At 39.2% G+C, this 22,933-nt stretch overlaps 1 protein-coding gene and 1 long non-coding RNA gene across 3 annotated transcripts in view; both read left to right on the top strand.

Annotated features, from left to right (window-relative positions):
• The window catches only part of LOC130598269 (uncharacterized), a 471,069-nt gene that overhangs the window by 330,815 nt on the left and 117,321 nt on the right, over positions 1 to 22,933 (top strand). The window lies entirely within an intron of this gene.
• GUF1 (GTP binding elongation factor GUF1) lies at positions 1,624 to 21,133 on the top strand. 2 transcript variants are annotated; one of them, XM_057407505.1, is made up of 17 exons: positions 1,624 to 1,958; positions 2,979 to 3,090; positions 5,285 to 5,433; positions 5,652 to 5,732; positions 6,426 to 6,503; positions 6,741 to 6,824; positions 7,324 to 7,388; positions 8,367 to 8,570; positions 10,104 to 10,243; positions 13,369 to 13,492; positions 13,873 to 14,005; positions 15,537 to 15,680; positions 16,210 to 16,343; positions 18,159 to 18,260; positions 18,861 to 18,980; positions 19,827 to 19,863; positions 20,789 to 21,133. In XM_057407505.1, the coding sequence occupies exons 1-17, from the start codon at positions 1,821 to 1,823 to the stop codon at positions 20,924 to 20,926; spliced, it is 1,983 nt and encodes a 660-aa protein (XP_057263488.1). In that variant the 5' UTR covers positions 1,624 to 1,820; the 3' UTR covers positions 20,927 to 21,133. The 2 variants fall into 2 exon arrangements, with proteins under 2 accessions (XP_057263488.1, XP_057263489.1); XM_057407506.1 differs by lacking the exons at positions 10,104 to 10,243; positions 13,369 to 13,492.

Raw genomic sequence — 22,933 nt, 5'->3', positions numbered from 1 at the left:
GGTCATCCATTTTCCCCTTCTTGAAAATAGGGGTTATATTTCCCTTTTTCCAGTCATCGGGAACTTCACCAGACTGCCATGATTTCTCAAATATGATGGCCAGCAGCTTCGCAACTTCATTTGCCAGCTCCTTCAGGACCCACGGATGGATCTCATCAGGACCCATGGACTTGTGCACATTCAGATTTTTAAGATGGTCTCGAACCAGTTCCTCTCCTACAGTGGGCCCAAGGTCTTCATTCTCACAGTCCCTGCATCTGCCTTCCAAGACTTGAGTGGTTTGGTCAAAGCCTTTGCCAGTGAAGACTGAGGCAAAGAAGTCATTCAGAACCTCAGCCTTCTCCAAATCCTGTGTAGCCAGTTCTCCCGAGAGCTTCCTGAGGGGGCCTACATTCTCCCTAGTCTGTTTTTTATTTGCAATGTGCCTATAGAATCCCTTCCTGTTATCTTTAATACCTCTAGCTAAGTTTAATTCTATCTGGGCCTTAGCTTTCCTAACCTGGTCCCTAGCTTCCCAGACAACATCCCTGTACTCTTCCCATGCCACCTGTCCTTGCTTCCACTTATTATAAGCCTCTTTTTTCTTTTGAATTTTCCTCAGGAGCTCCTTATCCATCCAAGGAGGTCTCCTGGCCCTCCTGCTGCACTTCCTTCTAGTTGGGGTGCAACACTCCTGAGCTTGCAGCAGGTGATCCTTGAATATCAACCAAGAGTCTTGGGCCCCCCTGCCCTCTAGGGCTGTATCCCATGGAACCTTCCTAAGCAGGTTCCTGAAGAGGCCAAAGTCCGCTCTTTTGAAGTCCAGGGCAGTGAGCTTGCTGCACTCTCTTCTCAATGTCCTGAGGATCTCAAATTCGACCATCTCATGATCGCTCCATCCAAGGCTGCCCCGGAGAGTCACACTTCCAAAAAGCCCTTCCCTGTTGGTGAGCACGAGGTCAAGCATGGCACCTCTACAGTTAATGTATTGCGTTCACATGACTGGAAGTCATAACTGAAACACAGTTCCATTCCTGTTTTTTCTTCATGTAAGAATTCTAAACCATGTGGACCTGCCAATAGCTTGACGTTAAGGACTGCTGTCTCCCTGCATGGACCGGCACTCACTCCACAGGTGTTCATTCCATTCCAACAGGACAAGAACGAATTCCAGGATGAAGACGCAGCAGAGGTTCATCCAGTAACCTCCTTGAATGCTGGCTGTATTCAGCCAGCTTGGTGTGCAGGCAGTGCAAATACAAGTCTGAATTCTTTAAGGACTAGATATCGAGTGCAAGCGCAACCTTTAGTCAATCTTTATTTAGTTTGCAATAACTTCCGCTTTCGTAGCTATTTTTGTGATTATGCCCTTTTGCGCATGTCGCGACACCCAATGCGCTGCTAGCGCAAACGCGCGGTTTAGCTCCCTCTGCAGTTGCTTTCTGTAACTGCTCACACGTGCTGCCTACAGGCACCGCTCAGCGGCAGTTACACCGGCAGATGCTCCGTGCAGCCCGCACCTAACCCCGTTAACACACCACACACCACCTCTGTCACGGACACCGCGCGGGCTCCCGACACAGCCCAGCCGATGCAGCGGCGCGGGGATAAGGTCGCTTCCGCAAGCGGGGGGAGCGCTTCCGGCGCGCGGGGCAGCGCGTTCAGCCGCGCGACCGCTCGAGTCCGCGTCGTGCCGTGGGACTCTGCCTGTTCCCGCGCCGGGGCCGTGAGGAGGAGAGGGGCGGCTGCGGAGCCGGCGGGGCGGAGGCGGGCCGCCATGTGGGCTGGGGCTGCCCAGCGTCCCTCCGCGCTGTAACCGGGTCGGCCAAGCCCCGAGCGCCATGGCCCTCGCTGGCAGGACGGCCGCGTGGTGGGCCCGTCTGCGGAGCCCCTGCCCGTGTGCAGCCTCTCTCTGCCTGCCGCCCTGGCTGCCCGCGGGGCCGACGGCGTGCGAGCGGCTGTACAGCTCTCCCGGCAAGGTGGGTCCGCAGGGCTGTGGGGGGACGTTCCGCCAGCCCGAACTTGACTGCAGCGAGTTCCCTAACGCGGGCGGCGGGCCCTCGTGTAGGAGGGACCTTTCCAGACAGGCGTTGTCGCCCTGGAGATAGAGGGGTTTGCGGGCCTGTGGCCGCAGCAAGGCTTGCCACTCCAACCCGAGGCAGCCTGCAAGGGACACGGCAGATAATGCTGTTTAATGCCGTGTTTTGTTGCTAGAACTCCGTGCTTGTTTTCTACTCCTCTTGTCCCGGGGCTACATGCATAGCCTGTGTAAGAGGGTTGAGCTCTGTGTATCTGAAATCAGCGTTTTTAGGTGAAGTGTAACTGATTGCTTTGGGGAGTCTCCTGGTTCCTGAAGTCAAAAGCTTTGAAAAGCAAAAAAAAAAAGCTATTTTTCTTCAAAATGTGATATTGCTTGGAATGGGCAGGTGTAACAAAAAGGAAAGTCTTTTAGCGTTGGATCCTTCTGTGTGTGAACCAAGGAAGTCAGGCTGGTTTTCTGCATTTTGTTTTTTTTTAATTTAGCCAAGATAAGTGTTACCTGTAGTTTCCTTTTCCACGAAGTCTGCTTGCTCCTTATGATAGGTCACTGATACCTGAGCTGCTAGGTAATGTAATTGTATTCTTATCATGGTTGTAAAGAATGATGTCCATAATGGTCCTTTGAATCCGGTTTTCTTAATCCTTAAGTTTAACAGTTTCACAAACTTGAAACTGCTTTAAATTTTCCAGCTCCCTATATTCTTAGGAACATAGTGCCTTTCACAACACTTGCTGTTTCACACCATACTTGATGATTATTCAGAGCAGCAAATGATATATGTACTTAGGAGTAAAGTGAAATCCTAGTAATTTAGACACTGATGACAATTTAAGTTTTTGTATCTCTATTCAGTCTATACCTCTTAGGGAGAAAAGAGTTAATTTTTTTCTAAAGGCCAGGTCATATTGTATGTAGAGACTTTAACCATGGTTTATGAAAATAAATTTCTGTTTTTCAGGAAAAATTAGATATGTCGACATACCCTGTTGAAAACATTAGAAACTTCAGTATTATAGCTCACGTAGATCATGGCAAAAGTACACTAGCGGACAGATTGTTGGAAATTACAGGTAAGTGTTCTCACTTATACTACCTTTTCTTGACGTGTAAGATGATGGGTAAGTTTCTGTAGCTTTAGTTATTACTAAAATTTCTAATATCTTTGTTCTTCTAGTGCCAGGTAGCTAGTACTTTTGGGCCGTCAGTCGTGTAGTGCTACAGATGTGAATATGAAGGAAGTGTGTAATTCACTCAAGGAAGTATGTATTTTAAAAAAAGACTGAAAAGGAGTGTACTTTCTTGTTCAAGATGCTATTCCTGTTATTCTTGACTAGTGTTCCATTAGACCAGTACATGGCAAGTTTATGATATCCACTACCAGTGTTTGGAGTGGACAGAAGGGGGCCTGTCACACCCAGGTACTCTGAAGAGTAGTTTTCAAGTGTTGTTGAAACAGAGAGGAAATTCAGCTGCTTGTACTTAGGTGAAAGTAATCCTATGCCTTCTTGTGAATGAACTGTAAACAGCTGCCTTTCATGGTGGTGGTGCTCACTGGTGTACTGATACTTTGAAGATGCAGCATTGTAAGCTTAAGAAATGTACACTGTTATGTTTGTTTAGATTTAGTGAGTAGAATAACTGTCAGTAAGTGTAAATTCCATGGATTCTTAGCACCCATATATATTTGCTTTTTCCTTCACTCTAAGTATTAGCGAAGATGTGTTACTTTCATCTCCAGAGGTATTTATTTTGTTCTCATTGGAGTGCTTCTTGGACTTCAATGTTTTTATTTCTCTGTTGTTGTTGAGGATAAGGAAAACTACTCCTTTTAAAATGAAAGTGAGAAACAGAAATGCTAAGGGATCTTCATAACTATAAGTGATTCTGAAACTAGGCTTTCCTTGGAAGAGAGAAACAGAGGTTGCCATTGAGGGCTCTCTAAGGTAAGCCATAAAGCAATTGCTGTATCTCCGAAGAGGAGATTAATTTTGGAGAGTCTTGCTTTTTCTCATTTAAGGGGTGAACAAAACAAAACATGGCAGAGAAGCTATTGATAAAAATTACTATTTATGATTACCCCCTGTGTGTCACTATGGGCAGTTTTACGTGATGCCTGTGATAGAATGGAGTTTTGAATTCAGGTCTGTCATGCTCTATGATAATGCTCTTACACTTGGGAGTGGTTAGAACTGTGGGCCATGCAGCTGCTCTCCAATGGTAGGAAGTGAAATTGCTTTAAACATCAAAATTATTTAGCACCAGATGGAATTTCTGTTACTTCTTAATCTCTGATGTTTTGTATCCTGCTTATTAAGGGAAGTATCTTATATAAAATCATAGAATCATAGAATAGTTAGGGTTGGAAGGGACCTTAAGATCATCTAGTTCCAGCCCCTTGCTGTGGGAAGGGTCACCTCACACTAAAACATGTCACCCAAGGCTCTGTCCAACTTGGCCTTGAACACCGCCAGGGATGGAGCATTCACAACTTCCTTGGGCAACCCATTCCAGTGCCTCACCACCCTAACAGGAAAGAATTTCCTCCTTATATCCAGTCTGAACTTCCCCTGTTTAAGTTTTAACCCGTTACCCCATGTCCTATCACTACAGTCCCTAATGAAGAGTCCCTCCCCAGCATCCCTATAGGCCCTCTTCAGATACTGGAAGGCTGCTATGAGGTCTCCAAGCAGCCTTCTCTTCTCCAGGCTGAACAGCCCCAACTTTCTCAGCCTATCTTCATACAGGAGGTGCTCCAGTCCCCTGATCATCCTTGTAGCCCTCCTCTGGACTTGTTCCAAGAGTTGCATGTCCTTTTTATGTTGAGGACACCAGAACTGCACACAATACTCCAAGTGAGGTCTTGGAGCAGAGTAGAGGGGCAGGATCACCTCTTTCGACCTGCTGGTCACGTTCCTTTTGATGCAGCCCAGGATATGTTTGGCTTTCTGGGCTGCAAGCGCACACTGCCGGCTCATGTTCATTTTCTCATCAACCAACACCCCCAAGTCCTTCTCCGCAGGGCTGCTCTGAATCTCTTCTGTAATATGTAACTTTATATGTAAAAAAAAAATAAATTCATAAATGTTAAGGAGTTGAGGCATAATTTTATTTTTAAATAAAAATGTAAGTTTAGCCTAATCAGATGGACAAGCTTCTGCAGCTGCAAGTTCCATGTTCTTCTGGTTAATAACTTATTTTGAGAGCTTATCTACTAAATGAGGCAAGAAAACTGTTGTGGTGGTGTTTTGTTTTTTTTAATTTTAGGAACAATTGCTAAAACTGCCCATAATAAGCAAGTGCTGGATAAACTGCAAGTTGAACGTGAAAGAGGAATTACAGTTAAAGCACAATCTGCATCTCTCTTTTACAATCATGAAGGAGTATACTACCTCTTAAATCTTATTGACACGCCAGTAAGTTAAGTATATACAGTGTTTAAGTCACACAAAACTATATGTCTTTCTATTTAAAAGTAGGAGATTTGTGGCTTCTTATGTTTATTCAGTTGCTTTTTTTTTTTTTTGGTAAGACCTTTGAACGTATATACAAATGAAAACATCATAATATAAAAAGCTTTGCAAAAGACTCTAGAAATACTTGAAATTGTAAGCTTTTTTTTTTTCCTGCACAGGGCCATGTAGATTTCAGCTATGAAGTATCACGGTCACTGTCTGCCTGCCAAGGTGTCATACTTGTAGTGGATGCCAATGAGGTAGAGTTCTTAATTTTTGTTTTCTACTTAGAATTTCAGTAGTTTCTTTAAGTAAGCTATAGAGAAAGTCTGTCTCCACAGAAGTATTTTGTGGCAGGAAAAGTATTAAGAGTTTTAAAAATCTAGAGACTAATACTTGTGTGTTTACAGGCACAGCAGTAAAAGCAGAGGATTAGTGAAGAATCAGATCCTACTTTTTTACGGAGTATGAAATTTGCAAATGACAGTCTGGAGATAATGATGTTATTATTAAAATGTTATTTTAATAACATGTTATCATATATTAAAGATAACATTCCTCTGTCGTAGTCCATTTGTGAATAGTTGTGAACAAAGAATCTGCTGTTTGAGGTACCTGTTATAATCTTGGCTCTTCAGAAATAAATAACATACACAAAATATGTACTCAGTGCATAATGTATGCATAATACTGTGTTGTCTATAATTCCATGTAAGTGGACACACACACAGCATTATTCGTTTGTTTACTTATATTCAGATTATGTGAAATGATAATTAGGAAAGTTGTTTTCTTTCTCAGCAATGTGTATCATCAATAACCTTGACTTATTTTCCGTGCCCCAAATGGGTAGAAGTAATCTTATATTGTATAGCATCCCTAAAAAAACCCAAACCCTACTACCAAAACTCAGGAAGATTCCATTCTGAGCTTTTATAATGCTTATTTTCTAGGGTATTCAGGCTCAGACAGTGGCAAACTTCTATCTTGCTTTTGAAGCACAGCTTGCAATAATTCCTGTCATAAATAAGGTAATAAATGTTTTAGAGTGTCATATTAAATAGTTGGATTGTTTAAATGTGTAGAATATTGAAATGTACCTTCAAATAGGATTGCATAATGAAAAATAACTGGAGTGTAGTAAGAAATTTGTGTATTTACTCTCTTTAATATTTTATAGTAATTGCTGTGAACTAAAGGTTCCTTTACTTGTATATTTGAAATTTGCAGTGCTGGATCATATGGAAGATATATTTGTTGTTTTTCAGATTGACTTGAAGCACGCAGACCCTGAAAGAGTTGAAAAACAAATTGAGAAGCTGTTTGATATCCCTGTAGATGAATGTGTGAGGGTAAAATCTCTTAAATTTTTAAAACTTTTATAACATGGTATTGCATTTTACAACATTGTACAATTATATCTACTTGGTAGCTAATGAAAGACAGGTACATGTAGGAAATCAACAGGGTGCTGTCTGCCTGTTTTTGACATATGTGAATTTCTTTAAAGTTTGTGTCTTGGAAGAGTGGAAAACATACATCTCTGTTAAAAAACTAGTATGTCTTGATGAATTACATCAGATAGATTTTACATTATTTCTCATTGTTGTCCATAAATTGCTTTAATTTGTACCATGGCAATAATTGCTATTCAAGAGAGAAAAAATTTGTTCCAGAATAATTTATAATCAAAGAAAAGTTTTGGAGTACTAGCATTCTGTAGTGTGCTTCAGAGTGTTTTTATGGATAGAAGTATTATCTGTGGCCACTAAAACTAAGTAAACATAACACTAATAGATACTGAATAAGTGTAAAATATGTTTTATAAAATTGTTGTTGGACTTGTTTTAGATTTCTGCTAAACAAGGAACAAATGTTGAAAAAGTTCTTCAGAAGATCATTGAGAAGATTCCACCGTAAGTCTTGATTTAATTATGAAACCTTGTGAGGTTAATGAGGAAACCATGAGTTGCATTTATACAGTATTGGCAGTAGTTCTGCACTTAATGTTGATCTGATTTTAAGTCAATACTCTATAAAGATATGTGGGAGAAATCTAATGTTGTTTTTTGACAAACCTAATTGCCTTCTATGACAAAGTAACCTGCTCAGTTGATGTGGGACCAAAAGTGGATGTTGTCTGTCTAGGTTTCTCCAAGGCTCTTCATAGCGTTTCACACATTCTCCTCCTAGAGAAAATGACTCATTATGGTCTAGACGAGTGGTCTGTGCAGTGGGTAGGGAACTGGCTGACTGGTTGCACCCAGAGGGTGGTGTCAAAGAGCCCCTTTTAAAATTGGCAACCTGTCCCTAGTGAGGACTACCAGGGATTGATATTGGGCCCCAATGCTGTTTAGTATCTTCATAAATTATTAGGAAGATGTGATCAAGTGTACTCTGGGCATGTTTGCTGATGATAACAAACTGAGTGGGGGACTGGACACTTTGGAAGGGAGAGCCATCCTCCAGGAAGATGTGGATAACAAGAACCTCATGAAGCTCAGCAAGGACAAGTCTAAGGTCTTGCACCTGATAAAACATAATCCAAGTGTGCAGCACAGGCATACAGTTCAGAACAAGTTACTCCCAGGGAGTTTCCGATTGGACACAAGAGGAAGATTTTTCATAATGAGAACAATCAGCCAGTGTAATAATCTCCTCAGGAAAGTGGTGGATTCCCCAACACTGGACAATTCTAAGATTCAGGTGGACAGGGGGCTGGGCCATCTTGTCTAGACTATGTTTTCCCAGAAAGATTGGACCAGATAATCCTTGAGGACTCTTCCAACCTGGTATTCTATGTTTTTTTTGGGGGGTGGGAGTGTTTGTTCATTCAGTGTTTTAAAAACACAATATGTAATATATAGGTTTATATTTTTTTCTTTTTGTGACAGACCCCAGTGTAATACTGCTGATCCTTTGAAAGCCTTAGTATTTGACTCCACTTTTGACCACTACCGAGGTGTCATAGCTAACATTGCACTCTTTGGTGGGGAGATTCAGAAAGGGCATAAAATTGTGTCTGCACACACAAAGAAGAGATATGAAGTTAATGAAGTTGGAATTCTGACTCCAAATGAACAGCCGACACATAAGCTGTAAGTAAAAAATTTTTTTAGTGTGGAACAAATCATAAATTGGTCTAAGATAAAATTCTGCATTTCTGGTTGATTTTTTTTTTTTTTTTTTGCTTCGAGTGGCTGGGCGATGTCTGGGATTTTAGTTCTTTGGTGGTGGGTTTTGTTGTGTGGTTTTTTTTTTCTTTAATGATTACTTGTAATTTCATGCATTCTGAGGCAGAAATTTTGGGGACTCTTTTTTGGATGATTCTAGGGGGAAGAAGCCATTCTGTCATCTATAGTACATGGAACACCTGGGCAGCTAGGTTTTTTTAAGGCTTCACATTTGATACTCTTATTCAGCTGTCCAATTTATTTCTAGGAACTACCTTGTTTGAGAGTGGAAGGGAGTGGGGCTCCATCTTAGTTATTGCTGCAGCATATTTTGAGGGTGAAAGACTTAAAATCCATGAATACAACAGCTTCCAGAAACTGGCTTCTCATGGCAGCAGTGGGAATTAAAACAGGTACTTAGAATTAGTGGAGAAGTTTTATCTGTTTGCATCCAAGTATGTGTTAATTACTTTCTTGGGAGATTCTCAGTGAACCTATGTTACTGTGTCTGGTGGATTGAACCCAGCCAGAAACTAAGCTCCCAGCCAGCCATTTGCTTACTCCCCCAACCTAGTTGGGATGGGAAAGAGAATTGAAGAAGGAGCAAAAGTGAGGAGAAACTCGTAGGTTGAGATAAAGACAGTTTAGTAAGTGAATGAAAAAGAAGATAAAAAAGTGACGCAAAGGCAGTCAGTAACTTACCACCTCCCACAAGCAGGCTGATGCCCTCCTATTCTGCAAGTAACGGCTACCTTGGAAAAACTACACTGATGTTACATGGCCTGGAATATCTCTTTGGTCAGTTTGAATCTGCTGTTCTGGCTGTGTCACATCCCAGTCTCTTGCCCACCCCTACCCTATTTGCTGTGAGGGGTGAAGTGAGAAACAGAGAACACCTTCATGCTGTGCAAACAGTACTCAGCGATAGGTGAAACACTGGTATATTATCAACAGCATTTTAGTCACAGATCAAAAACACAGCGTCATACAGTGCTGCTCTGAAGAAAGTTAACTCCATCCTATCAAAAAACAGTATTCTCTGTATTTTTATCTACCATGGATTCCTCTCCTAATAGCATTGTGTGCTGGTGGAAGGCGTTTGTGTATTGTTTCTCCCTCTTGGTATACGAAACTTGCTGTGGTGGCACCTGAGAACTGTTCTGGCTTCTGTGTCTTAGATCTGTGAGAAGCTCCTTCTAGCTACAGCTTTTAACTGGGAGTAACACAGAATTAAAAATCTAGAACTACAGATGTGCTGTTTAACTGAAACAGAAATAGAGCTACTTGAGAAAGTTCACAACTCAGAGGAGAGATAACTTAACTCTTGCTTCTGGACTGTGTATGGGCTTTTATGGGGTAATTTATTAAAATTTCTGTCTGGGCTAAGTCAAGTAGGAAAAATACTGGACATACTAATAATGCCAAGATCCATGTCCATATAACACCAATTTTATTTAGATATGCTGGACAGGTGGGCTACGTGATTGCTGGAATGAAAGAAGTAACAGAAGCCCAAATAGGAGACACACTGTTTTTGTATAAACAACCAGTGGAGCCTTTGCCTGGCTTTAAGTCAGTGAAACCAATGGTTTTTGCAGGTAAGAAGTAAACTGATATGAAGTGGAATTATTTTTTTCCAGTAACAAAAGAAAGCCATTAAAGCTTGTAAAAGAATATATATGAATATTTAGAGCTGTGAGGAATAAAATTTTAGCTAAGAAATTAAACAGAAAATTAGCTACAGAGGCATGTCATAGCTTTGTGTAATTTTCCCTGTGATTTAACAGTGTCAATAATAGTTGTAGATTGGGTTTATATTCGGGAAGCTAGGGACCAGGTTAGGAAAGCTAAAGCCCAGTTAGAAATAAACTTAGCTAGAGGTATTAAAGATAACAGGAAGGGATTCTACAAGTACATCGCAAATAAAAAACAGACTAGGGAGAATGTAGCCCCCCTCAGGAAGCTCTCGGGAGAACTGGCTACACAGGATTTGGAGAAGGCTGAGGTTCTGAATGACTTCTTTGCCTCAGTCTTCACTGGCAAAGGCTCTGACCAAACCACTCAAGTCTTGGAAGGCAGACACAGGGACTGTGAGAAAGAAGACCTTGGGCCCACTGTAGGAGAGGATCTGGTTCGAGACCATCTTAAAAATCTGAATGTGCACAAGTCCATGGGTCCTGATGAGATCCATCCGTGGGTCCTGCAGGAGCTGGCAAATGAAGTTGCAAAGCCACTGGCCATCATATTTGAGAAATCATGGCAGTCTGGTGAAGTTCCCGATGACTGGAAAAAGGGAAATATAACCCCTATTTTCAAGAATGGGAAAATGGATGACCCAGGGAATTACAGACCAGTCAGTGTCACCTCTGTGCCAGGCAAAATCTTGGAGCAGATTCTCCTGGAAGGCATGCTAAGGCACATGAAAATCAACAAGGTGCTTGGTGACAGCCAGCATGGCTTCACTAAGGGGAAATCCTGCCTGACCAATTTGGTGGCTTTCTCTGATGGGGCTACAGAACTGATGGACAGGGGTAGAGCAGCTGATGTCATCTACCTGGACTTGTGCAAAGCGTTCGACACTGTCCCACACGACATCCTTGTCTCTAGATTGGAGAGACATCAATTTGATGGATGAACCACTCGATGGATAAAGAACTGGCTGGATGGCCTCACACAAAGAGTTGTTGTCAATGGCTCAATGTCCCAACACAAGACCAGCAATGAGTGGTATCCCTCAGGGATTGGTGTTGGGACTGGTCTTGTTCAACATCTTCATCCGTGACATGGACAGTGGGATTGAGTGCACCCTCAGCAAGTTTGCCGATGACACCAAGCTGTGTGGTTCGGTTGATATGCTGGAGGGAAGGAATGCCATCCAGAGGGACCTCGACATGCTTGTGAGGTGGGCTGATGCCAGCCTCGTGAAGTTTAACCATGCCTGGTGCAAGGTCCTACACCTGGGTCGGAGCAATCCCAGGCACAGCTACAGGTTAGGCAGAGAAGAGATTCAGAGCAGCCCTGTGGAGAACGACTTGGGGGTGTTGGTTGATGAGAAAATGAACAGGGGCCGGCAGTGTGCACTTGCAGCCCAGAAAGCCAACCATATCCTGGGCTGCCTCAAAAGGAGCATGACTGGCAGGTTGAAGGAGGTGATCCTGCCCCTCTACTCTGCTCTTGTGAGACCTCACCTGTAGTATTGTGTGCAGTTCTGGTGTCCTCAATATAAAAAGGGCATAGAACTGTTGGAACAAATCCAGAGGAGGGCCACGAGTATGATCAGGGGACTGGAGCACCTCCCGTATGAAGACAGGCTGAGAAAGTCGGGGCTGTTCAGCCTGGAGAAGAGAAGGCTGCTTGGAGACCTTACAGCAGCCTTCCAGTATCTGAAGGGGGCCTATAGGGATGCTGGAGCGGGACTCTTCATTAGAGACTGTAGTGACAGGACAAGGGGTAACGGGTTAAAACTTAAACAGGGGAAGTTTAGATTGGATATAAGAAGGAAATTCTTTCCTGTTAGGGTGGTGAGGCACTCCAGTAGGTTGCTCAGGGAGGTTGTGAATGCTTCATCACTGGCGGTGTTCAAGACCAGGTTGGATGAGGCCTTAGGTGATTTAGTGTGAAGTGTCCTTGCCCACGGTAGGGGGGTTGGAACTAGATGAACTCAAGGTCCTTTCCAACCCAAACTATTCTATGATTCTATGAATAGAAGTCTAACATATATTTTTAGTAGTGATTATTGCTTTTAATGCCAGTAAACTCCTGATAAGATGGAAATGTTGCGACTTAAAAAAAAAAAGTAAATTAAAAAAAATAGTAAATTTTTGGGATTTCTTCATCTTGATAATCAGGTTTCCATAATAATTGGGATTTTAGTCTTTTAAAACTTAGCAGCTATTTTATTTTTGTTAAACACGATAAACTGCCAAAGCTAATACTGAGAATGATTCTGTAAAATATTTGACTTCTTAATCTTGAATAGTTCTGAAGAACTGTTGCCACCAGCTTCAGTAACCACTAGAAATGCTATGGAGGATGGCTTTAGAAAAAAAACAGATTCTGTAGAACACTTTCTGGACTTGTGAAGGAATGTGCAAAACTCACTTGAACTGTCTCATGGTGATTAGGTCACCTGTCAGTCAATGCAGAAAGGGGTAATCCTGTAAATAATATTTTGGTGTACATGTGTGTTACTGCTTGGTGTAGAGTAATCTACACTTTCTGAACACATGGTGATGTGAAAAGTGATACAGTAGAACCTATTCCAGGCAGTAACTGCACAAACAGCTGGCTTCATTAATTAAAAAAAAAACAACCCACAACACTTGCAACTTTGAAATGGCAGTTTTGTTTTTTTTTATTTACCTTTGAAGGAACATTGGTCTGCTTATTGAGTTACGTTTAAACTGTATGTTTACACTGCAACCCTGCAAAACATTGTTATACTCAATTGTGCATTTTACACAACTGTGAAGGATTAGATGAATACAGTGGCCGTACCATTATGGTTTGAATGTTAGTTGTGAGGTAATCTAAAACTTTATTGTACTTTAACTAATTAAAAAAAAACCTTATATTGTTTTTCACATTTAAAAACAGTTGGAACAGAAAGTGAGCTATTTCTGATTTTATTACTGTGTTCACTGTAAGATGCACATTTGAAAGGTAAGTACACACAAAAATAAAGATCTCTATCACATCACTTCTACCTGATATGTTTTGACAGGAATGTATCCTGTAGATCAAACAGAATATAATAATCTCAAAAGTGCTTTGGAAAAGCTGACATTGAATGACTCCAGTGTAACTGTTCATCGTGACAGTAGCCTTGCCTTAGGAGCTGGATGGAGGTTAGGCTTTTTATACTGCTTTCATGCTTGGAACTGTTCTTAAATTGAGAATGGAGGTTTAAATCAACTGAAGGTAGAACTAAAATGAATTAAACAATAGGGGCTTTAATTCAAATTCATTATAGGTAAATATCGAGAGCGTTTGATTTTTCTTGCATTATTTGTGCAGAGTGTGAAATTTGTTGTGTTTGATAGTTTTTGTTTTCCAAGATTCATACAATTGAGGGGTAGGATCATTTGGAAGTTGTTTGCTGTGCCTGATACTGCCAGGCTAGCAATGTAAACAAGCTGGAGCTTAAAAAAGCCCTGCAGACAAAACAAACCGCTGTAACATTCCAGAGGATATATGCATACTTTTACCAACAGGATATTTTTTCCAGGTTGGGTTTCCTTGGTCTTTTACATATGGAAGTCTTCAATCAGCGTTTGGAGCAAGAGTATAACATGTCTGTTATTTTGACTGCACCTACGGTTCCATATAAAGCTATTCTTTCTTCGGCAAAGTTGATAAAGGTATGCTAAATTTATGATAGCTTTGTGTAAAGAGCAGCTTAAACGCCTCCTGTAATAAACATTTACACTTTTTTTTTTTCCCCAAAATCTAGGCTAGTACTTTATTTTATGGTAAATACTAGAAACACCAATATTTAACTTAAAAGTTTTTTTTTTAATGGAAATAGATTTTTTTTTTTTTTTTTTTTTTTTTTTTTTTTTTTTTAAGAACACTAACTTTCCTTCCTCTTTCCACTTCAAGCATTCTCTTTTTATGTCTTACATCTGCCCTTGAAAATGGGAATATAGGACACATTTCTTGCTGTGTTCTTTTAAGTGCATACTGACTGGGCTGAGTTTAAAGCAGGTGAAATAATCTTTAAGGCTTTACCCATCAGAAAACAGTATTTTTAGGAACAGCATATAATGCTACTGTAGACTGGCAGGGGCTGGTGAAACCAAGTCAGTCTCTGATTACAGTGAACAGGCATCTACATACTTCACTGCACTGGGTACAAATAAAATCACTATTTTGAGTTTGAGAGACAGACAGATAAGGGCTTATGAGCACCAGCTGACAGAGGAGGCTGCAAATAGCACTGGCTCATTATCCAACATGTACTTTTAAACACTACAGAAAATCTGTAAATTAGTAACAGGGCATATGTGAAAGGTTGCTGTACTTGGAAGCTGTAATGCATAGACCCTTTTTCTCTCAGCTTATTTTGGTTTCTTGCTTAGGCAGTGTAGCAGCTATGCATGAAGCAGTTGACACCTTTGGTGCACAAATGATTCTGGATTGCTGATGTGGGATTATTTTCAGATGGTACTGGAAGTAGGTGCTTGTTTGTGGAAGCAGTATAATCACTTGCTTTGGTGGGGAAATTGTATGTACACAGTAAGAAACATGATCTTCCTTTTATTCTTACTTTGGAAGGATAACTCCAGCCCATATCAGGATGATGAACTGGAAAGAATAGGTCATGAAAGCACTCACACAGGAATAAAAAACTTAATTTTTAAGTGCACTTAAGCCTGTAAGGGAGCCTGAACCCCAAGTTCTACTTGGAGAAGAATGTTCCCTTCACCAAACTCCAGAATACTTAGAGCAGGTCTTTTGTTGAACCTGTGCTTTGCACCTTACAGAACCAGGATGGAGTAAGAAGGAAGATCCTTGCTTTACAGGCAAGAGAAAGCTGGAAAGATGGTCAGAAAGGTTTTTTTTTTTTTTTTTTAATTCCTATGGATAATCCTAGGTTGTAGTCCCAGTGCTAAGCACTTCTTCTATTTAAAATTCATTTAATAAAATGCCTGAAAAAACCCACCATTTCCCAAATGAAAAGTCATTCCTATAATCTTCCTGTAGTTCATCAAGGACTTCTATATGTGGTGTAGAAATCTCTTCTAAAATTGTGGATTATGTAACCCAAACCTATACCAAGCACAAGTGTTTCCAAACTAGTGAAACATTTTTCAGCATTTTTTCCTATTTGTCTCCTTTGCTATTCAGTTAACTTATTTGTAAAATCACAGTATGTTTGTTTGTTTCCAGGAGCATGGTAAAGCAGAGATTACTATTATCAACCCTGCTCAGTTTCCTGATAAAATTTCAGTATCAGAATATTTGGAGCCAACTGTTCTTGGTACTATTGTAACACCTCAGGAATATATTGGGAAAATAATTGTTTTATGTCAGGTTGGTATATAGTTTTTAGTTTTGTCATTTGCAATTTATGTTCTTCGTGTCATTCTTAAAAGTGAAAACACTAGATGCTGGGTAATAGTACAGTAATTACTAAATGCTTTTGAAAGATCTATTAAAAATAATTCTTGGCAGGAAAGATGAGCCTGCAAGTCCTATTGTGTAATACTCCAGGGTGTGTGAAACTCCAGTGTGTGTGAAATCTAATTTCAGTGAAATTTTGTGGACAAATAATTATACATTTAAAAGGCAGCAGTAAACAGAAGCTGTTAATATTTTCAGAAATTCAGCTTTTGGAGAGGATAGACTTGTGTCATATGTCCAGTTAAGCTACAACCACTTAATTTATTACGGTGCTGCAATTTGTTCTAGGACTTTAGCAAACAACCATTAAGAAAGTTGCTTTCGGGCTTGAAGTACTGGAGTTCTCTTGTGTAACTGAACAGTTGTTTATTTAATTTGCTTTGTATTTATTTGTGCAAATTTTGGTCAAGGGGAACTGAAACAGTTTTTATTTGTCTAGGATCGTAGGGCAGTCCAGAAGGATATGTTGTACATTGATGAACACAGGGTTATGCTAAAATACCTCTTTCCACTGAATGAAATTGTGTTGGATTTTTATGATGCTCTTAAGTCTCTGTCTTCTGGTTATGCAAGGTAACTACCTCCCTCTGTTCCCCCCTCTTCTTCACCCCCCACCCTGGATCCTGAGGGAGGGAATGAGAAAAGATTTGAGAAGAATATATGGAAAGGCACAAGTGAAGAATATTGTGGTGCTGCACATCTAGTCTTGCTTCACCCTTAATGGATTAGATTCACTATGAAAATGGATGGAAGTAAGTCTGAGAAACTGAAAGTGCATCACTACACAATAATAATTTTCTTTACTGATGCATGTATTTTTCAAGCATGCCCTCTAGAGTGGCACTCACTCATCTATATGAGTAAGATCTGGATGGTTCTTACTTGTCTTGAAGTGACAATTAGCATTTTCTATCAAAGGAATCACTGAAACTGTACTTCTGACTGTATTCATTGTCTCTTGGAAAAGAATGCTGATTCTTTAAAGCCAGTAAAACTAACCAACATACTGTCTTTAAAACAAACAACACTTACTTATTTTATGGGAATAAAATAAATCATCTGTATTTTGAGACAGAATGTTCTGTGGTGGGTGGATTCTGGGAATTCAAAGGCTAGAATAATGCTCAGCTGTTTGTGAAGGGCCTTGTGAGTTTAATGGAAGAAAAATGTTGCATGGCATTATGCCTCCATGGCTTTATGCCACAGGAGGCTCTTACAAACGTGGTGTGTAGAGATGTGGTTAGTAAGATACATTTTGACAGGAACTGGTATACCTAATTACATGATTCACTTTATAAGAATAAAACTGTATTTTATCGAGACTGAATTTAGTTTGAGTTTGTGTAAAAATGAGAGGAAAGATGTGTTTTGCCCAAATTTAGACATCTGTTTGCAGTAGAAGCATAAGCAAAAGTGGAGAGTCAAGGACAGGTAGAAGAAATAGGGGAATGAAGATCTTGAATTTTCTCTCGGGATCTAGCTGTCCAGCCAAGTGAAAACCAACCTGTTTATCAGGAAGCCATCTCATGGGTAGAATTGTGCAGTGTTTCCTTTGATTTGGGTGTGACAGTGTTGCATTGTGTTACTTCTTGATTTTTATTTCCTAATACTCCCTAATTTTGTTACTGTATTTAATGCTTTCAGTAATCATACCTCTGTTATATTTACACAACTATGGCTTATTAAACCTATTAAGATAGAAGTACTTTCAAATACTCGAAGGATTTTTCTTTTTCCCCTCTGTTCTGGTATTTCAGATCTGACCAAATTAGTGGTACCAGCATTCTCCACATTTATACTTCCATACAAGATGCAGATATGTAAGATACACATCTCCTGCATTTTAAGAATTTTTGCAAACTGATACACAGACAGCAAGGCCCATACCTACCAAAGGACAAATATGTTTTGGAAATGAAGAAAAAACCTTAGTTGTCAGAGAGAATGATAACTGGGGCCATATAAATAGTCTCTGAAATGAGAGGATGAAAAGAAAACAATCCAGGGTGTTAGTGTTTGATTTCTCTGACATGAAGGATATATACTGTTCAAAAGCTGTGTTGAAGACTTTCCAGCTGATAGAAAATAAGTACTTGAATATGCTCTTTAAGTGATTTGCATTAAGCATGTAGAATTTTAAATTCATTTACCTTGCTCAGTAGGTTGGAAGAGTGGATGATGTCTTCTGTTGCATTGGATATGAGATCTATCTGCAGTAAATTTCTGGTCTAGTCTTGCATAAAGGAGACATACTAAGGGACTATTAAAAACTGGGCTTCTAACTGTTTTATTAAGAAATGTGTCTTTAACTTAAAATTCGTGGAAACAAAGAGTGCAGAATGTAATTTTTACAAAATCTTCACTAACTTTTAAACTGTTTTCATTTAGTTTTGATTATGAAGATGCAGGATACCAGGCAGCAGACCTCATCAAAATGGATATTCTTCTAAATGGAAATCCAGTTGAAGAACTGGCAACTATCATACATAGGTAGGATTACTGGATTCTCCATTCCAAATAAATAAAGACTTCCAATTAATATACAGTGTTTTCATTGTATGTTAATAGGACTCAGTGATCTTAAGGGTATTTTCCAACCTAAATGATTCTAAATGACTGACATACATGTATTACTATTAGATAACAAATACAAATGAAAACAGAGGATTTTGCCACATTGCCACTTTTGGAAATGATGTGAAAAAGAGGAACATTTTGTAATAGAAAAATAAGGGAATACATACCATAATTAAAAAAAAAATTCTACTTCCCTTTGTTAATTTGAGCACTAAATACAATATTTTTGTGGTAATGCAGGTGTTAATGGTTTGTGTATTTTAGGTGTAATCCGGGTGTTTATTGTAAATATTTTAAATTTATTTGAAGAACTTCTATTAATACAGTCCTATCACCTGTTTGTATGAAGCAGGGGATATATGGTGACCACTCATTAGATGTAAAATTATGATCTGATCAGCTTTATCTTTTGAGTTAAAAAGATACTCTACTCAAATCCTTTTATCAGTTTGGTGTGGGTGTATTTTGAGGGTTGTATGACTTTCTTAAAACACCAGTGACTTTCTTTTTCAGTGATAAGGCATATGCTACTGGTAAGCTCTTATGTGAACGTTTAAAAGATGCTATACCTAGACAGTTGTTTGAAATAGCCATTCAGGCTGCTATTGGCAAGAGAATCATTGCAAGAGAAACGTAAGTGAAGCCCATCTGTTTCCCTCCTTCCCCCCTTTTTTTTATCTTAAGATAACCTAAAATATGGACTTTTAAGTGTCTCACCTAAATAGTTTTGTACATTACAGTACTTTACTGTAAACTCCTGTTTTTCTTGTATATGCTGCTGGGTCCTCTTGGGGGCAGGGGAAAGAAAGGCAGTTGAGCTGTGACTATGCCTAAGGACTTTGTATAAATTTAACTGGGGAGAAAAGAAAAAAAAGTATTTTAAATTGCCTGTGGTCCGCATTGCAGTTAGTGGATAGAGTACAGCTGGCACTACCCATTTGTCCACTTCCTCTTTGGCAGTGGAAAAAGCTTCTTTCTACTGGGGGGGGGGGGGGGGAAATCCCAGCTAGTTCTGGAATATTTTCATCCCCAGAAGTGTCAGAAAAAAAAAAAAAAGAACTGAACTGTACTGTACTGTTCCAAAGGAAGTATGTTGCAACTTGAACATAATGTCACATTTTTGCTGTTGCTGTTTAAACAGGATTTAAACTGTGGCAGAGACCCAAGCAGGGGTGCTGTAAGAATTTGTGTGTATGTATCTCTAAATACGTAACACTTAACTGTGAATCATAGCAGAAATCCTGGATGAAAAGGCAAGACTGTAATTTTTATGTATGTATTACCCTACGGAATATTCTAGAATTGAGAAATGTGAAGTCAGTCTTCTGCTTAGAACTTCATCTTTTGTACACAAAATATCATAATTCCAACGCATCTTACAAAACTTGCAGAAAAGCAACACATAGAATTTTGATGACTCAGTGTTTAGCTCCACATACAGATGTCCTAATGTGTTAATACATTTATGTTGTTTAACAGGCTGAAAGCTTACAGAAAAAATGTTGTGGCAAAATGTGTAAGTAATTTTTTTTGTTTTGTTTCTAATCTTTATAAACCTAAGAGTCCTGCTAATGTGATAGGCCTTTCTTCTAGAATCCCACCAAAGACACATTCTGCTTGTGCTCTTAAGTGTCAGCGGTGTATTAAGGGATATAAGAGTAATGACTTTTTCAAAATTACACACTTAGAGTGAACTCAGCCGTGTGTGTTCACTCCTGTCTCCTCACCATTTCCTAACAGTTGTAGATAAATGTGTGTCTACGCATGTGTGTAACTTCACACATTTCCTAAGTTGTCTGCAGGTGATTTAAGAAATTATAAAATTACTTCTTTAGAGACTGGATTGTGATTAGACTTAGCTTTTCAATAGTGTATCATAAGGTCTTAAATATTGCAATAGCTGACTGTCAACAAGACTTGACAAAGCTGTAGTAAAACTGTGATGCTTCTTACTTGCTTACCTTGTGTTTAGCCCTCTAAAATGTTAGAAAATAAATAAAGTGTCCCTTTCTCACAGCTGTTACAGAATTTTTCTGATAGGCACGTACATGGGATGGTGTTTGTTCAGCGCTGAATTAATTTCAGTTAATCTATCTAGCACCTAAGCACCTAGGGCTAGTCAAGATGCCACAGTGTATCTGAGCTGGCAAGCTGCTGCTCTTTGGAGGGAATTTGGATATCCTAGAGGTTTTGTCTAATGTCAGCCAGGGTTATGTGAATGCATGTATTTAGGTAACTGAATTCGACCCTCAGCTGTCCGAACGAATATGCTTACTTGCTCATTTGTTCTTTTTAACTAGTGGCCTGTCGAAACTACTTGGGGTATAAAATAACCTTTTGTCATAATATAACTAGGTTTTCTGGCCTTGAGTTTAGCATTTCTGAAGTAGACTGTAGTTGTATTCTGTTTAATCTCACTACAATATTTTTCCTTTTCATAGTATGGTGGAGACATTACAAGAAGAATGAAGCTTCTAAAGAGGCAGGCAGAAGGAAAGAAACTGATGAGAAAAATTGGCAATGTGGAAGTACCAAGAGATGCCTTTATACGTGTTTTAAAGAGAGAACCTGACAAGTAGAGATTGGTGATACGCAGCTGATTCTTCTCTCAACTTTTTGTAGACGGTAGCATAATGAGCTAATGTATCACTGTGAGAGGGAACATATTTGACTTTAAATGCTGTAAATTAAGTATATGGGGGAACATACATTGAAAGGACTACATACTTAAAATGTACAGGTATTTGTAGATTATTATGAAATTAAAGTTATTTAACTTGACTTGACTGAATCAAAGTTTCCATTGTATTGTTTCATATTTTTAACATGCAGTTTTAGTGTAACTGTTTTATTTTTGCATTGCAAGTCTGAGAGAATAGGAACAGTGTGGCAAAAAGTTTATAAAAATAATGGAAAGATATATATAAACAGACATTGCTGCTTTTTATTTTATTATCAAAAAAGTCTGAACTGTTGCCACAAAAATATCAAGCTACTTCCTATTTTACTTTCTAAAGTTGCTATTGTCAGGAAATCATGATGATGCTGGAAAATAATATCGGGAAAAATAAATGATAACTTTTTTAATAAATGTCAAGTTTTAATATAGTAAAGCACAAGATACGTAACTATTCCACCAGTGCAATCAACCACCAGGAGAGGCTGTTCTTAAATTTAGACTTGTAACTACACTTTGATATTGATTAATCGTAAGCTAGTTCTTTTATTTCAGTCTGAATACAAGGATGAATTGTGAAAATCCTTGGATGGATGGTATTGGGATAATTCAGAAGTTTCCTTTCAACATATATTACTCCCGACTCTGCAGAAAGAGGAGGAGAGGAATCCTAATACTGTAGTGGTTTGTTGATGCCTGGTATGTTGAGGTGGCGATTTTTCATTTTTATTTGAAGCTGTTTTCAGCTGTGCTAAAAATCAAAAATCCAAAGATCTGGATGTAAACAAGGTATCCCCTGATCTCTAATAAAGGTATAAGCTACTGCTGCTACTACTGATCCTGAAGAAAGATGCTTATGTAGATAAAGGCTCTCTAACATTATTATTCCTCAAAAAAAAAAATGCTAGCAGGAATGCTAGCTTAAAAAAGATGAAGATTTTTTAAGTAAGTACAGATACAGTAATATGCAGTAAAAGCAAAGAAACTAAAAGCAGTATTATTCCCCCCTCTTTTCCGTCAAATAGACCTAAAAGAGAGAAACCACTGCCTTCAGCCTGAGGAATAAAGCAGAACTAAAGGTAAACTAGACAGTATCCAAACATAAAATCTTCCATAAAGTCACTGAGTATGACACATCAGATATGTTACCTAATTAAATGAAAGTGACATGCATGGATAAAGCTGCCTTGACAATGGAAGAACTCAGCCTTTTAGCCTTGTTCAAGGCATCTGAAGCAGAAAAAAAAATACAAGTTTCTAGTCTAGTTTTGAGAGGATTTATACATGATGTCTGGTTTGAGAGCAAGGACTTAAATGAACTGGTAATTTAGCTTTTGACAAAAAATAACGTTATTCCATTTAGTCAGGTGGGGCAGATGTGACAGGCTGTTAAAACTTACTCATTTGTCCAAGATCCAGTAACTTAAGACTTACTTTACAAACTTAAATGCTTTTGCCATTTGGGTTTTAATGACGGACTGCAGGGTAACAGGTAAAACTTTATCTGATTTACAGGATTGACTTATTTTTAGTAGTTGACAAATTGGGAAAGTACTGTCATTGAAGAACTGGTATTCCATAAGAAAGTAACTGGAAGTATCTTAAGGTCTGAAATGATAAAACCAGGGTACTAGGAAAAAACAAAAAAAAGCACAGAAGAGCCCCCAACAAAACCCACAAACACTGAAACTGGGTTTAGAAAGCCTACAATAGAATTCTGTTTAACAAGAGAAATAAACTGGAGGAATGAAGACTATTCATGGAAAGAGGCAGAAACAGCCTTAATTCTACTCAGATGAGTACAGGTACCAGTATATACGTGGGCCTGTGCTTCACAGAAGTTACAGTAATTACAAAAGGAAAAGAGATGCCCATTCAGTTGTCTCCTATGTCTTGAGAGAGCACAAAA

Source organism: Pezoporus wallicus, unplaced genomic scaffold (genome assembly GCF_028554395.1).
Source record: "Pezoporus wallicus isolate ANWC-B61680 ecotype Strahan unplaced genomic scaffold, APGP_CSIRO_Pwel_v1 contig_2492, whole genome shotgun sequence".
NCBI classification, from domain to species: Eukaryota; Metazoa; Chordata; class Aves; order Psittaciformes; family Psittacidae; genus Pezoporus; species Pezoporus wallicus.
The sequence above is the reverse complement of the archived record's forward strand: the minus strand, read 5'-3'. Positions and strand labels throughout refer to the sequence as shown.

Bases quoted from the DNA above. Each gene is read 5' to 3' on its own strand.
- GUF1 (XM_057407505.1), top strand. From the start codon at position 1,821: ATGGCCCTCGCTGGCAGGACGGCCGCGTGGTGGGCCCGTCTGCGGAGC. The intron at 13,493-13,872 runs GTTAGGCTTTTT...TATTTTTTCCAG, and splicing joins GCCTTAGGAGCTGGATGGAG to GTTGGGTTTCCTTGGTCTTT. The intron at 14,006-15,536 runs GTATGCTAAATT...GTTTGTTTCCAG, and splicing joins CTTCGGCAAAGTTGATAAAG to GAGCATGGTAAAGCAGAGAT.